At 44.3% G+C, this 16,256-nt stretch overlaps 1 protein-coding gene and 1 long non-coding RNA gene across 2 annotated transcripts in view; one reads left to right on the top strand and one right to left on the bottom strand.

Moving 5' to 3' along the window:
- LOC136367873 (uncharacterized) overlaps window positions 1–16,256 on the top strand; it is a 505,302-nt gene that overhangs the window by 405,560 nt on the left and 83,486 nt on the right. The gene's annotated exons all lie outside the window — the stretch shown is intronic.
- Window positions 4,853–13,564, bottom strand: NPTX2 (neuronal pentraxin 2). Its single transcript, XM_066329689.1, has 5 exons — window positions 13,096–13,564; window positions 11,499–11,715; window positions 8,075–8,319; window positions 6,392–6,571; window positions 4,853–5,192 (listed from the first exon to the last, which is right to left on the bottom strand). The coding sequence occupies exons 1-5, from the start codon at window positions 13,546–13,548 to the stop codon at window positions 4,965–4,967; spliced, it is 1,323 nt and encodes a 440-aa protein (XP_066185786.1). The 5' UTR covers window positions 13,549–13,564; the 3' UTR covers window positions 4,853–4,964.

Genomic DNA, 16,256 nt, shown 5'->3' with positions numbered 1-16,256 from the left:
AGGATATGTACTCTCTACACAGTAACAGCTTTCTTTAATGGAAAAAAAAACCAGGATGATTTCCCCATGTATCTCTCTATTTTATTATAGGTGTTTATAACCATTTATAATTTACCATAAAGACAGAAGGAAAGCAAAAATAAATAAATAAAAAGAAACCCTGGCCTAAAACACAACTCATTGCTGTGAGCTATACCATCCCTGGAAAGCAAATCTGGGTCTGTCCTGTTTTGTCAGACACAAATATATCCTGCAGGGAAATCTCACATAAAATTAAAAGTCAGTGCAGATCCTTTCTCCAAGACCCTTTTGCAGCAGCAGAGGACAATCTTTTCCCAGCTCTGCCCCTGGGAGGAGGCAGCTGCCTGCTCTGTGCCCTCTGAAACGGGAGGAAAACCAATTGCTGCCTGATACAGGACAAACAGCCATTCTGGAACCAAGGACAGCACATCAGGAGTCCCACTGCAAATCAACAGCCAACAACAAGTAAAAGAAAAAAATAAACAAAAGGGAAGTTATAAATCCCCTGCTTAGCCAGTGTTGTTACCCAGTAGTTTTAACACCCTGTTTTTAATAAATGAGGTTGCCCTTTAAAGAGGTTTTCTTTCATCTGGTGAGGTCAGCAGAGAATCTCCAGCAGTGGAGATCAGCCTGGGTGACGAACTCTGTTACAGTAACATCAGGATTTAAAGTTACTCATAAGCTGGTTTAAGTGTTTGGAAAGACAAAATGTAAAAGAGCATCTGGTACCTTAAAACCCGCTGGAATCCTCCTAAGAAATAGCCATTGTTACTTATTCTCAAGAAGCATTCCAGAACTGCTGCTGGGAACAGCTTGGTGACATGAAAACCAGGGCAAGCCTCTTGCAAGCTCCTTTTAGCACAGAAGGGAAGCACAGGCACAGGTGCCACAGAGGCTCCAGCAGCCCTGTGTGAGGTCAGCTCTGCCCTGGGGACTCAGGACAGGCCGAGTGGCAGAGAGGGGACAAAGGGGTACCACAGAGACTCAGCATCCTTCCCGTGGCCCCTGGGAGCAGCAGTGGCAGGAGTGAAGTGCCTGGGCACACGTGCTGGGAGCCAGCACAGGGGAAACACCAAAGCCTCCTTTAGCAATAAAACAATTCCCCTGGCTGCCATCAAGCCATCAGGGAGCTTCTGTGTTTGAAGCCAAAACATCAGCCCAGCCCTCCTGTGGAGAAAGAAATGGCCCCTTGAACTTCTTGTGCAAATTTATACTTTTCTAAGCGCAGCCTTTTAGAAACGGCTATAGCCAGGGGGGCAATTAATTCAATTCTTTCCAGAAGATTTTTAGCGCCGAAAAACTCATGTATTATTTAAGCCTCACAGCTAACCATGAACATTATCAAGGTCCAGCTTTCTCTTTGTGAAGGGGGAAAAAGATCCAGAGACCTCTTGGTGAAAGATCTCTGGAAAAATCCCAGATCACCTTCAACTCTCACCCCAATTCCCCAGCTACCAGGAGAGACCTTTCATTCCTGGAGGAGTCTGGCAGTGCCTGACTCTCTCCATCAGCAGGGCTCTTGCTGTGTCTTGCCTCAGATTTCTAAGCAGCATCAAGGGATCATTACCTGTGGCAGATCAGTGTCTCTTTTTAGGGTTTCTGCACTCCTAGCAGGATTCAGGATGATGCAATAGAAGAAGGCTGATCTTCCCTCTCTACCTGGATAACTAAAATCAGCTGGATGAAGAATCTTTACTCATAGAATCAGGTGCCATTAGCAAAGAAGAAATAATCTATGGTTACAGCAGCATTTTTGAAAAACCATTACCCTGATTGAGAAAGTGCCAGATTTAAGCACGTAATACAACACAGCAGCTTCACTACTGACCTGCTTTCCACCTTTGGGCAAGGCCTGAGGGAAATCAGGTCTCAGAAACAAAACAGAATCAGTTTCTCCCTGGCAGTCCCATGTGTTCACTCACTGGGGAAATGTGTAAAAATGGGGGTAGAGCTTTGCTGGTCTTCCCTGCATTTCTGAGACCCAAACCAGCAGCTCAGAAGCAAGTGCAGCCCAGACCCTGCCTGGCTGCAGGAGCTGCACAGGGAGATGCCAGGCACAGGGGAGCCCAGAGGCAGAGGTGATCCTCCTCCCCTCACCTACACACAGCAAGTGTGTAGCTGGAGCCCTCAAGCAAACTCAAAACACATGAGACAACCCCATTTTCTACTGGCCAGGCGTATAGGCACACAACTGGTCTTTGAAGAAATATAACTGGATTTAAACGCACCAAATGCTCCACTTGTTGTCAGCCAACAGCCAATGGAGCAAGGATGTAGAGAGGATGGTGCAGCACAGAGACTGCAGAGCACTCACCGCAGCCCTGGCCAGGATGGTGGCTTGGTGGGATCACTGATATTGCTTTTGGGAGTCCCAGCTCTGCCTGATTTAAACAAAACCACATCTCCTAGAAATCTGCACTACTGCATGCTCCAAGGGCTGGCACTCGGCTTTCCATAAGTTATTACTTCTGTGCATTCAGAGCAGTTTGGGAACTGAAAGTTGTGCTGTCAGTTCCACACTCCATAAACAATATAGATGCTGGAATGTGGTAATATTTACTCCTGTTTTGCCATCTGCTTATATATTCATATAAAACATGTGACTCCCAGGATGTGGAGCAGCAGTATAACAGCAATGGCTTTCCCCTCCCAAGATAAAGGTACAAAAATCAACACATCTTTTCTTCTTAATGAAAAGGTAAAGAATATCTATATGTGTATTATATACATATTAAAAATAATGAAAGAAACCCATTTCAATGGAATATATACCCTTTGCCTTTTTCTGAAGAGTTAGTGCCTAAAAAAACCCCCCAACAGACCAAAACCTCCCTCCAGAATCCCTACCATCTGAACTATTCAATGAGTAAAAACCAACCCAACCAAGTATAAGCCCCACCATTAACACCTTCCCATGCAACTGGGGCTTCTTACTCAGGTCCATATGGCTAAAGGCTGTGGGCGAGTTTAAGTAACTGAATAAAGATCAACATGGCCAATAGACCCATAAAGACCTCTCTCCACCAAGCAGTGAGCTCAAACACTGAGTTGGTGTTTAAAACAGCAGACCCCACCACCCACACGGGCTCCAGGACATTCATCAGAGGGTTCAAGACAGTTTCACTGTTGCACCTTTTAAGAACAGAGTGAAATATGTGTAACTGGAGTTTAGCTCCTCCAGCCTCTGCTGAAAACAGCGGATAAATAAAGGTGGATTGAGTGGAAGGCTGATGCCTCTCCTGGGAACCATGAAGAGCCCACGGGAGATGAGAATTCCACACTTTTCCTCACAACGCAGATTCTTTTGATATGAAGTGAGTTTTGTGGTTTGTTTTTCCTTTGGGCAGGGAAAGTACTGGTGAAGGGTGGGGGTGCAGTGTGTGAGCATATTTTAAAGCCAATCACAATGAGAGCACTTCAGACATTTAGGGAATAAAGAAATCTTACAAGACTGTACTTCTACCAGTCTAGAGAGAGAGCAGGTGAGCTTATAGAAGTTATGAAAGAGAATATTCAGTGTCTTGTGCAACTATAAAAGAATTAAGAGACTTATTTTACAGTGCATTTTAATTAAAAGTTCATTATAAGAATTTTCTTTTAAGAACAGCATACTACATATTCATGGAAATATGTAACTTTACCCTACAAATGGGACTGTCACCATATTATTCTTACAATTCAAACATATGAAAAATAAAATATGATATTTAGCTTTATAAATTCCCCCTCCCCCCCTTTAAATCCTTTTTCTTTTAAATAACAAAAGTATTAACTCTTTCCCAGTACAGTGCATTTGCTATCTGCGAGCCACAAACCAAGTAGTCACATCAACGCCAAGGAAACAGCAACATTGTTTGCAAAATATTGAGAGAAAATGATAAAAAAATATAGTAGTCAGCCCAGTGCTTACAGAAGAGACAGTCAACAAGAATTGAAAAAGCAGCACATTTTCATATTACATAGGACCATTGTAATAACATATAAACCAGTGCAGAAGACTTTTATGCTGGAAAAATAGAGAGCAATTCTCAGCAAGCAGAAACTGAACTTTGGCACTTGCTCATAAGAAGGCCTTTTAAAGCAAAACGAAATGGAAATTCACTCAATCACAGCTTGTATATTTAAAAAAATAAAGACATTGAAGCGAGAGAAACAACAGAGAAAAGGGTACAAGCCAGGTCACTAGGAATTCAGTACATTCAGCCTACGGAAAATACAAGTACAATCTTTCATCCACCCACCTATGCTGGGATCCTGGCTAGCAAAGGACAGGCTTTGGGACAGTACCTCACCTGAAGCATCTCTGCTTCAATGGAGCTGTGCTGAATAAACAGCCCTTTCTTCAAATTGAACTGGTACAATGTGTCTCAAATACATCACCTCTTTATCATAAAATAAGGATTTCTAATTGCAAATTAAAAAGCAAAAGCCTTGCACTCAGACAGTGCTGCTGCTCTGCTCTACCCACAGCTGCACCATAACCACTGCAGTGTAAGGATTCAGTGATTTTTTTTTTAAAAAAGGGCTAAAAAAGAATGGCTTCATTTTGAAGGGGAGACGACAGACTGGAGGGAAGGGTTCACATTTAGCCTGTTAATCCTGGTGCTGTCAGCACTGCACATTATCAGGGACAGGAGTGAAGTGTGCACACTGTTCTCCCTCACTGTGGAAGAACTGATGGTCTGAGCTCAGGCCAAAGCACATTTTTGGATCAGGCCATAAGAAAGCAAGGGCTGCCCTAGCCAAGAAGTGCTCCTTTCATAGCCAGGCTCAGTGCCCCAAACTAGCAGCTATCTTTGCACTGAGGCAGTTTACTCTTTTTTTATTATTATTATTCTTTCAAGGAGTTAAGACTGGGGAAGGGCAAGGAGAAAAATAAGTGCTTCAGATTGCACAGAAGATTGTCCTACTAAAGGGGGCACTTGGATGGGAAGTGATCACAGCTACAAGTCAAGCAGACGCTCCTCACAAGTCTCCACAGGCCATTTAGTAGCACCTCCAAACACATCCACGTTGTTATCCACCCAGGGGATGATGTTGCCAGGCATGTTGATGGAGCAGTTGGCAATATTCATGATGTCTTCAGCTTTTAAGACCCTGTCCCATATATTGAACTGGCTCATCTCCCCAACAAAGGCTTGAGTTGCATCAAATCTTCCTCCTACTGTGTCCTTTAGGCACACAAGATTTAGGATTAGATGAGAAGGTTATTTTGACATTTTCTTCCTCAAACTTGAAGTCCCTCCCCACCCAGCCCCACTGCTAGAGAGAAGTGCAGAGTTAGGTCACAGGTGAACAAATTCAAGTTTCTAGAAGGGCTACACTGAACAAAGCATTCAGTGGCAAGCTCCAACCTGAATTGTGTCAAAACAACAGGGGGCAAACAGTGGTGACTGCAAAACACCACAAAAAGGCTACACATAACCAACCTTGCCCTCAAGCAGTAGAGCAGGAAGGCAGCTTTAAACTTTGAGATCAATTTAAGAGCCACTGTGCAAGCTTAGCACAGGACAGCTCCTGCAAGAACTGCACAGATGTGTAAGGTTACCCTGAAAGCTTTATGGCTATAGATTAAGCCATAACTGCAGCCTTTGCCCAATTGTCTGCAGAGACTGTGAGATGAGATCTTTGGATCTAAATACCCAGGCTTTGTCTGGTTGTAACAAATGAGTGAATCAAACTGCCACTGCATAAGCCTAGAAGTGTTTGCTTGCTCCACTCAGTACCCAAGGACAGAAATCACTCATTTTTGGTGATCACAATGACATGGAGCTGATAGCACAGGACAGAAGCCAGCACAGTGCAGGCAGAGATAAAGGAAACCTTCCAAACACTCACTAGTGAGCTGGAGCATCTACTCTGCAGAGTGCATTAGGATACTGAACTTGCCATTTATGTCATGGGTAAGTAGCTAGTAGCATCAATATCAAGACAAAACTCATTTTTCATAGTTCCAGCTGTGAACCTGGGAATCCTGAAGAAAGGCTATTTCCTACTACTTGTTACAATATTTGCTTCTTTTAGTAAATGTATAACATAGGTAGAGAAACATTGTGAAGCCAAGAGCCACACAATTAATACTTACAAGATGTTAACTAGAAAGGCAAGCTTCAAAATCCTCTGGGTTTGGGTTTTTTTTCAATATTCTAAAAGGACTTATTCTTAACCCCACCATGAATATTCTGAGTATTTAATAAGTGAAATAAATATAGCAACGTGTGATTTCATTAAGTATTTGTTGCCTTGTTTCAGTCTTTCTGACACTGTATACAACAGGACCAAGTGTTTAACAGAGAAATTCTCACAGCTCTTGTTTGTTTGGGGAGTTTTGATTTTGTTTAAACCTTGGAGCACCCTGTCATTCACTCACCTGTTCCTGACCCAGGATCAAGACACCTCCAGGTTTAATTGGATGCCAAGGAGCAAGATTCTCCCCAGTGCCAAGCTTCTCTCCATCCTGAAAAGCTTCCCACATTCCATCTCTGGTTGTCCACGTTATGCAGATATGATGCCATTTTCCATCACTGATGAAGAGAGGGAGCTGAGCAACCTACGAAATCCAGAAAAACATATATGGCAACCCAAATCCAGCAGTTTAAGCTCAATATGTAAAGAGGAACAGTATTTACCCCATCCTCAAAAGCAAAAACTTTACAGAGGCAGGAGTTAGTCCACATCCTACTCTGTAGGATTCCACAGGAGCATAAAATGATTTAGGCTGGAATATCCCTCCAAGACCACAGAGTGCAATCATTAACCCAGCAGTACACCTCCTTTAAAAACCTGCAGAATGGTGACTCCACTTTCTGCCCTGTGCAGCCTGTTCCAGTGCTTTGCAACCCTCTCAGTGAAGAAATTTCTCCTCATATCCAATTAAAACTTCCCCTGGCACAACTTGTGGCCATTTCCTCTTTTTCTGTTGCCTGTTGCTTGGGAGAAGAGACCAACCCCCACCCTGCACATTAACCTGTGGCATTTGTTTAAATCTTAGTGCTTAGTGAGATTCCATCCAGTGCTCATGTTAAATTTCTCTTAAAATCTGGGGTTTGCCAGCACCATTTGCAGTAACAACTGTGACAAATGAATCTGACTGCTACCAGGGGAATTTGTGGTTCTAGACCCCACAAGAAAGAGAATTATGCATCTTTGGGAGTTTGATCTGAAAACCTTCTCAGGTCAACATCAAGAGAAGTGCAGGGGGCTATGGAGGGCTGTGATGTGGAAGAAATAAAAGCCTCACAGAATATTGATATTACAGACATAATATTGAAGAGAAAAAAAGTTATTGCTAAACATAAGCAGACTCAGGTTTGCTTCTCTTCCACAAACCATTAAAAAAATTGGTTATTGATTTGGCAGGATGATAGGACAGTTAAAAGTCCATAATCAGCCTCAAGATGAACCATCTGAGTGTGTAGCAAACACCTGATCCCTCAGAGTTACCAGGAAATTCAACTGAGGGTGGGGAGAAAGGAGGCATTTAAATACTGGTTTAATGACAAGTTTCAATATTTTCTTCAAGCTTGTCAGAAACCATCAATAGTATGAAGCAGTTGTAACTGAAATCTGAAAATTTGTATTTAAACTGATGTTCAGTAGCTAAGCATAACAAAACCAGACCATTATATGGCAAGCCTTTTGCTCTCCATCTTCTGCAAAAAATTCATTTAACATTTGTAACTTCTACAATTAGAAAGATAGAAATAGATCTCTGGCTTAGATCTCACAAGTCTTGCAATAGTTGGCTTCAAATTTCACTTGTGTTTCATTAAAAAAGGCAAAACAAAAAGCCAAGACCTGCTTCTAACTTCAAGCAACACAAGTGTGTGCACATCTATTGTCAAGCTGCTTGGTCTCAACACAGAAATATCTGTACAGTTTGACTTCTGTTTCAGCTGCTTTTGTGAACTTGCAATCGGCCAGGGGACAGCAGAGAAGCAGAGAGCACCACCTCAAAGGCTTCTGCCAGAGGGAAGGCAGGAGTCAGTGCAGGTACCAGGGGGTCAGGCCTTGTTCTGGTTATGCCAGCAACAAAGAGCTCATCAAGTCTCACCTTGTCATTAATGAGCAGCTCAATTGGATTATTGCCCCATTCTATGAGGACAATCTCATTGGCCTGCCCAGGAACAGCGTAGGAGAAGGGAGTGCCAATGCCAGGAGAGGCACTGGACCTCAGCCACAAGCACACAGTGAAAGCATAGAGCTCTGGCAGGGTCTTCTTGATCTTCCCATACAGGTAGTTTGTGCGGAGAGGGAGGGACACCTTGAACTCATCAGGTGACTTAAATGCACTGTTACCTACAATCACATGGAGAGAAAAAAAAACAAACCTTAACATCAAGCAAAACAATGCATTGGTAATTCAGGCTAAGACAATTGAGATTGATAATCTTTGGCTCTAATCACTTTAGAGAGGTACAGGAAAAAGGTATATTGAAGTAGTATTTACTGAATGTTGATTTTGCTGCACACAAAAATGCAAATAAATTTTATCCTTTTGTGATAATTATTTAGTTTATTTCTTCTCATCCAGAGCAAAAGAATAGATGCTAAGGCAAATTTTTTCATTGCCTAGTTTATGGCTGGAGGCCTCCCTATTTCAAACAATTCAAACTGGTTTAAAAGATATTTAGTGTCAGTAAAATGGATTCTCTGCTATGTTCATTATTAGAGCATCACAGTGCTTCACAGCCAGGATTTCTTTCCCTACTCCTGCTACACAAGGAGGATCCCTGTGCTAAGATCTCAGGCTAGCAAACAGATTAACACTCACATTTTGAGCAGCAAATTTGAAATAAGACTGAGCTGACACAGTCCAGAAAGCAGCTACATTTAGTAGAACTGATTTCTGTCCCATCAACTAACTGAACAGGACAAAATCTGAAGAGTTCAAAGTGATCTGAATTAAAAATGCAACATCAAGCTGCAAACTATGGGAAGATTAGACACTTGATTTAATATAAAAGCAGAAATTTTTATTTAGCTTTTTCTAAAAAAGTGATAAAAAACCAGTGAGATATTCTGAGACATGCTTACAAAATTGAGAACCTTTTAGACCAAAACTTTCTGAAGTTGCAATACTCTGGATCATATAGTTGATTGTAGATGCTCATAAGTAATTGTTCTAGAAGTATTAAGAAATAAATCTCACATTGTGCCACAAATTGAACCCCACAGTTCCGCAGTAATTCTACCCTCAACTTTTTAACTGCCTGTTCTTCTGAGTCTCACTCATTTCCTTTGCTCACATTCCTGGAACAAATTCAATCTCCTTGCCGAACTTCACACTCCAGTCCAAATGAAAAGCTGTTGTCACAAAAGGTTGCCACAATTCTCATATGTATTTTTTAAACCATTGGCATTCTCTCAGTTCCCCATCTCAGAACCAACTGAAGTGTTTTGGCTGCATTTTTCACAGAATGAGGGGGTGGGAGAAGAAAAAGCTTCTCTTTTGCTTGAATCTGTCTTGAGGAACTTTAGAGACCTGGAATGTTCTAAAAGGTAAGCAAATGAAAACCACCAGACAGCAGGGTCTTAGGGTTAATACTGAAAAACCTCCATTAGGCTGCTACAAGCAATCCCACACAGAAAAAACAGAAACATACCCCATTAAAAGAGCTATTATTCTGGGGCTAGATGGGGAAGAAATACTGTTTTTCCTTTTCAGAGATGGAGCAAATAGGTTTAGACATAGTAAATGATCTGTCTGTACCTCCAGCAAAGCTGGGAATCACACTGAAGTCCAGGCACTGCTGTTTGGAGGATTATACCTCCTGCATCATCTTCTATCAATGGAGACAACCAGTGAAGAAATTAACAGAAAACTTTGGGAACCACAACAGCTATACAAGTTTTAAACTCTTCTGCTCCACTGGCAACTAAAAGCTGTCACAACTGCAGACAAAATCCAATGCTTACAGTGCCACCTCAAAGGTTTTTTTTCCCCCTCTGTTTAGTCTCAGGAGAATGAGGACACTCTGGTTAGTTGTAGGGAAGAAATGCTAAACAATACTGCCCTTTATTTAAAAGCACAACAGAAATACTATCTAATATTGGCAAGATCAAATATTGTCTGTATTTAAAGCACAAAAAAATAAGTTCTTTCATCATTATTAGACTCACTTTGATTTGGCAGAGGAAGCAGAACAGCTAAGCTGTTCAGTAATAGAGAGCAAGAAGCAAGTTATACAAGTAAAAGAAAGACTGTATCTTGGTTCTTGTCCCAAATTCTTCAGTTCCCCAAAGACTTAAGACAGCCCTCACTCCCCACATAAAAAAATAAAGGTGGGAACAGGTTATTTTTAGCCTAACTGAATTACACATTCTTGTTCTCCCACCACTCTCTCTTTCTGATATGAGTCACATCTTTCAGAGACAAGGACTATCTATACTTGACTCATAAGACATTAACAGGCCACTAATTCTCCATAACTTTAGCTGCAGAGTAGGCTTAATCTTGGCTCTCAGGCAATACTAAAAGACAGAGCCAGCAGAAAATCATTTTCTTCCTTTCCTTTTCCCCTCCTTCACTCTTTTTAGAGGAAAGAATAGATACAGTATTACACACAGGGGTCCATTAGGATGCATTTCTAAATTCATGAGATATGCATGTTCGTACTATTTGGAAGGCATGTCCATTAAGCTGCTTTTAAGCAGAGAGTTATTCACCTTGGAAAATCATTTAAGGATTGGGCAGTGATATTTACTGCAACCCCAGCCCTATACAGTCCACTCTGTACACGTATACAGTCAATACAGAAGGAGTTCTGTGTTTTAGGTCACTTCCACAGACATTTGCAATTCAAATAAACAGATTCTGCTCAAGCAGGGAGATTTCAGTAATAATTAAGTAAAGAACCTGAATGAATGACTAGGATTACGAGAGTGTCCCCCAGTGGACCATGTGTAATCTACTGTAAACTCTGAAGGCTGTAGGCTTAGAGTAGAGCATAATTCAAGTATCTGCAGTTACCCGAAGTCACAACCAGTAACAAAAGCAAAGGCCACCATCAATACTTCCAAAGCAGCAGGAAACAAAGCAGGTATAAAATGTAACTCATTATATTAAAGGTAGTTGTGCTAATTAAATTTAGCCCATATGACTCTAAGTCCAAATAAAGGCGGCTCTACTCAGATGTATGCTTGACATTACGTAGCTATTTACACCCATGCCATAGTTATTCCTATCTCCACTTGCCTCCTTACAGATCTTTCCATCCCACAAACACTAAGAGTTTCATCCTAGCCACCCACACATGCCAAATTAAGAGAGGAAGCCAAAGCCAGGCAACTGCCTGTCAAGCAAGAAGCCTGAGATAAAAGAGAAAGGAAAATCCAAGTATTTGCACCGTCACCTACTATTTAGTCCAGTACCTTAATGCCTTTCCCTCAAGGCCCACATTTAGTCTACTGCTCTGGAAGGAAGGAGTAAACAGCACTAATCAGGATGAGGAAGCACTTAGATTCCGAACAATTACCTTTCTCTAATTCAGACACTCTTTCTAGCAAGGCGTTCAAGGCTGTCTCTGTCTTCTGCCGGTGTGCTGAGGTCTCGTTGTGCAGCAGAGACTTCTCGTCCTCCAGCTCGGCCACTTTGCTCAGGAGCTGGCGCTCCAGGTCCCCGAGGCGCCGCTGCAGCAGCTCCCGCAGGTCACTGGGCAGGGCTGCATAGGACACGTTGGCTCGGAGCTGGTGCTGGAGGGAGAGCAGAGGGGGGGAAAACAGCTGTCATGCCCTGAAACAGAAACTGCGAAATGCAGACGCGGTCCCGGCTCAGAGGAGGAAAGCAAAGATCGTGGAGCTGTCCAGCAAGTACAGAACGGGTATTGCTTTTTAGCGTTTGTCATGCTCGGTGCTTTTATCAGCACTGTAGCTTAACAGGTCCTGAACTAAAAGGGCGCTTTTGTTAGAGGTTTCCAGCTCTTTATATGAAGGAGTTTTCATACATTTAAGTTCAATACAATCAATGTAGGGAGCAGGTCTGATGTACTTCTATTACTATGCATACATGTGGCACATCGGTTAATTTTTGCTTTGCTTCCTGTTAGTGACACGGCCAACCTAAGGAAACAGGAAAACTATCACTTCATTTTAGATTAAAAAATTCAGTTACTTTGAAAGCAGATTTACCAAATAAGATGCTCTTTAGATCAATTCAAGTATTAGTCAGTGAAAGCATTCTCATTCAAACTAAAAAAAGAGGCACCTCACACTCTTAAGTAACACTGGTATCGTTAAAGATACTAAAAAAATCAACATTTCCACCTACCATGTTATTCTAGAGGAGTTTCTCTTCTACAACGCTAAAAAGAATGCTTCAGAAAGACAGCAGTAGTAACAAAAGGATGCAATACTAACAGCTCATTCAAAACTGCACTTGCAAGGCAGCACTCAGAACAGCCTTTCAGAAGTTCCTCGCCATGCTCACATCAGCACTGACTGGAGGACGGCAGCAGCACACACGTGAGGCTTTCAGGGTGTAAAATGCAAAACACGAGCACAAACCCTGTGAGACTCCTCGCTATGAAACATTTCCATGAGCAGCACTCAAACCATGGGCACTGTCCAAAGGCTCGTGGAAATCACTTATCGGTGGGCTCGGACCAAATCCCCTTTCTGTTCAGAGGCGCACAGAATCAGGTTCTTTTTATTCTGTGTCAGCCTCGAGTACATCATCTTATCTGCACCATCTGCCCAACACAATCTCCTCATTACCACTGGCCTGTTCAGCACCATATGCCGAGGTCTTACTGCCCAAGACGTCAGCTCCGTACCTCAAACCACAAAAGTCACATCCCCAGAAAGAGAGATTTACACATTATTAATACAAAACCTAAGCTGATGACAAGCAGGGAAACCATAATCTCCCCCCCACGGCAGTGGGAGAACACATTCAAGAGCAGTCCCTGAGAGGGTTTTACCAATAAAGAGAGGAGAGGAATGACCAAGAGAACACGACAAGCCAAAGCGAGCCGCCGGCCCCCGGGCTGGGCCGGTTCGGGCCCGTGGCCGGGGGGATTCGGGCACGGCTCCTGCCCGAAGTGCCCCCAGACGTGAGGCGGCTCGGGGCCCTACCTCCAGGCTCTCCAGGCGGTCCTTCAGGGTCTGCATGGTGCGGCTCAGCTGGTCGATGACCTGCGCCGGGTCACGGGGCAGGTCGCCCATGGTGTCCTTGCCCTTGCCCACCTCGTTCTTCCACGCCCCCGCGGCGGACTTGCCGTCAGTGCCCTCGCAGCGGCTCAGCTTGCCGGTGAGCTCCCGGATGGCCTCCCGCTGGCTCCCGATGGTCTCCTTCTGCTGCAGGACGGTCTCCCGCAGCTGCAGCACCGTGGCTTTGAGCTCCTCCTCGGGGGACAGCGCGCCGCCCTGCATGGGTACGGGGGGCAGCGGGCAGCCCGCGCCGGCGGCGTCCAGCGGCAGCGAGGTGCACACGAAGCGGCTGCCCGGCGGGCTCTCCTGATCCCCGGCCGGCGACCCCCGCCCGCTCGCAGCTACGGCGAGCAGGAGCCCGGCGGCCACGAGCAGCATCCCGGCTGGCGAGCGGAGCGCCCGCTCGGCGGTGCCAGGAGCGGGTCCCGCCGCCCCGCGCCGTCCGCCCCGTCCGGTTCCCCTCACGTCGCTTCTGCTGCCGTGGCCGGCCGCGGGCTTTATGGGCATCAAACGCGCGGGGGGCGGGGCCGGGCTGGCGCCGCGCGCGCTGGTTGGCTGCGGGCGGTGTGACGTCAGGCGGGGCGGGGCCGGAGCGGTCCGGGGCCAGCGGAGCCCGCGGCGGGGCCGCGCCGTGCCCCGTGTCCCCGGTCCCGGCCGCTCTGGCCCCGGTCCGCTCCATCCCCGTGTGCCCTGTCCTCAACAGCCCGCTCCATCCACCGCCGTGGCCTCTGCCGCTCCGGCGTGTCAGTGTCTGTCTGCTATTGAGCGGGTCAGAACCGGAGCCAGCATCTCGAGGGGCTCCAAGCAGGGCCGAACAATGGGATTGTCCCTTCCCCTCCATTCCCTGCCCACACTGCTGCCAGCGCAGCCTGCCAAACGGCCGGCCTGGACCTGCTCTTTGGGCTACTAGATAATGCCGTCAGAAAAACGGGAGCGGTTCAAGCTGTGCATCAGTATTCACATTTATTATGGAGGGGAAGGAGATAGGGACATCTTACTCATTAGAGTGCCATAATTCTATTGTTGGACCATAAGACGATTGTGGTTTCAGCTATATTGTTTGTGGCATCCAATATTTTTAATTCTAATCCTCTTATTTACTCGAGTTACTTTAAATTTATAATCCGTGAAGGTTTTTATATTTTCCAAGTGACAAACAAACACTGAATAGTTCTTACAAACTTGTGCATATGCACTAAAAATTCTTACCCCCACTGGAAAAACTGAGAAACAATTTCCTTATGCATCAGCAGAGGCTGCTCTTAGGACTCCCAAACCTTTGAGTAGAATTTCAGATTTTTACGAAGTTTATATATGGAGATATAAGACGTTTTACCATAGGGTGAGTAACTCCTACTATGAAATACATAACAGTTAAAATAATAATGAATAAAAATAAAGAATAAAGAATATTTAATTGAAAATAATTTTAGCTTTATTTTCAGTCAGCATGCTTTGTTGCGTAATGAATTAACAAGTTTCCAGGAGTGTGTGCCACAGGGACAGTTCAATCTGACGGTTTCATGGAGTCAAGCTTATTTTTTCAATTCTTCTAGCAATGTCCTGTTTAAAGTCACACAAGTCAAAGGGAACTGCAGCCTCTGTTCAGCCAAATGAGTGAGATGCAGCTCCTATTGCTTATTCAAGGGGAGAGAACACCGGGGGCAGGCAGAGTTCAAAATGTAACCAGAAGCTCCGATTTCTGTCTGAACTCCCTTTGTCTGGAAACCAGATCTCAGGAGACTCTGCTGCTTCCTGGATGAATGAAAGCATACTCACTGAGTGCAGAGGCTCTGACTAATGCCTGGTTAGATGTTGAACTCCTGTGGAAAACAACAGCATGTCGTGTCTTCATCACTTGGCTGATTAAAATTCTGGACGCTGCGCTGAGGACGACCATGCAAACACACCAGGAACCCCTCACCTGTCAACACGGGGTCTTTCCAGTCCACAGAAGTCAAAGAAATGTCAAACTTTGTACAGAAAAATGTACTAGAATTATTGCTCTACATGTAAGATTAATCAGTCCCATCTCTATTTCATTGCAGCTCATTTCTCCCAAATTTCATATGAAGTGGTATGAAAAAAGTAATAAAATAATAATAAAATGTTGGATTTAGCCTGTAGGAAAACAGTAGTCAATTGCTTTATGCAGCTTGATTCTACCCTTTGAAATATGAATTATGATGGCATCCTGTGCAAGTAACCTCACACTACTTCAAAATAACTCCTGATCTTGATTTTAATTCAGAACTGATCCCAAACAGGTTTTGAGTGAATGCATGACAGTGATGAAGGCATGGCATCCTTTTGAATTCAAGCAATGTATAGCTTGAAGGTTCTGCTTAATTATAGATAGATTTTTGTCATGATCTCTTAATTCAGACAAGCTGAGGAGTAACACAAGCAGCAGCAAGCAATAAACATCTGACTTTCAGAGTTCTGTAAGGTATATGATGGTAAATTGCTCATGACAACAGAAGTATTGTCCTTTATTACTCTACTGTTTCTTCTTGACAGGGGAGGCCAGTAAAACAGGAAAGAATCCCAACAAAGACACTCAGAAATGACAGTTACCACACAATGGGGTATAAATGTGGAGGACACAAGGAAAGACAGGTATCATCCATTGTGCTTCTCACTATCCTCAATATTTTGCTGTGGTACTTCAGTGCTTTCAGAACAAAAAGGAGGCGATTGCCTTGCCCTGTGCTGGTGCAGCCTCCCCTCGAGTCCTGTGTGCATTAATGGGCACCACGACATTAAAAAGACTTTAAACTAACAAAGAATGTCCAAAGGAGGCACGAGGATGGGGAAGGGTCTGCAGGGGAGGCAGCAGGAGGAGCAGCTGAGGACACTTGGTGTGTTCAGCCTGGAGGAGACTGGGGGACACCTCACTGAGGGGCAGCTCCAATCTCTGCTCCCTGTGATCAGGGACAGGAGCCGAGGGAATGGCTGGAGCTGTATCAGGAGAGCCTCAGGCTGGATATCAGGAAAAAAAAAATTTCACTCCCAGGGTGTTTGGCACTGGAGGTTCCCCACGGCAATGGTCACAGCACCGGCCCAACAGAGCTCAGCAAGCACCT

The sequence above is a fragment of the Sylvia atricapilla genome, chromosome 15 (assembly GCF_009819655.1).
Source record: "Sylvia atricapilla isolate bSylAtr1 chromosome 15, bSylAtr1.pri, whole genome shotgun sequence".
In the NCBI taxonomy this organism is placed as follows: Eukaryota; Metazoa; Chordata; class Aves; order Passeriformes; family Sylviidae; genus Sylvia; species Sylvia atricapilla.
Note: the sequence above shows the minus strand (reverse complement) of the source record. Positions and strands in the feature narration are given on the sequence as shown.

Coding starts and splice junctions, on each gene's coding strand:
- NPTX2 (XM_066329689.1), bottom strand. CDS start 13,548: ATGCTGCTCGTGGCCGCCGGGCTCCTGCTCGCCGTAGCTGCGAGCGGG. Junction 6,572..8,074: donor AGCTGCTCATTAATGACAAG/GTGAGACTTGAT, acceptor TGGATTTCGTAG/GTTGCTCAGCTCCCTCTCTT. Junction 5,193..6,391: donor TGATCCTGGGTCAGGAACAG/GTGAGTGAATGA, acceptor GTGTGCCTAAAG/GACACAGTAGGAGGAAGATT.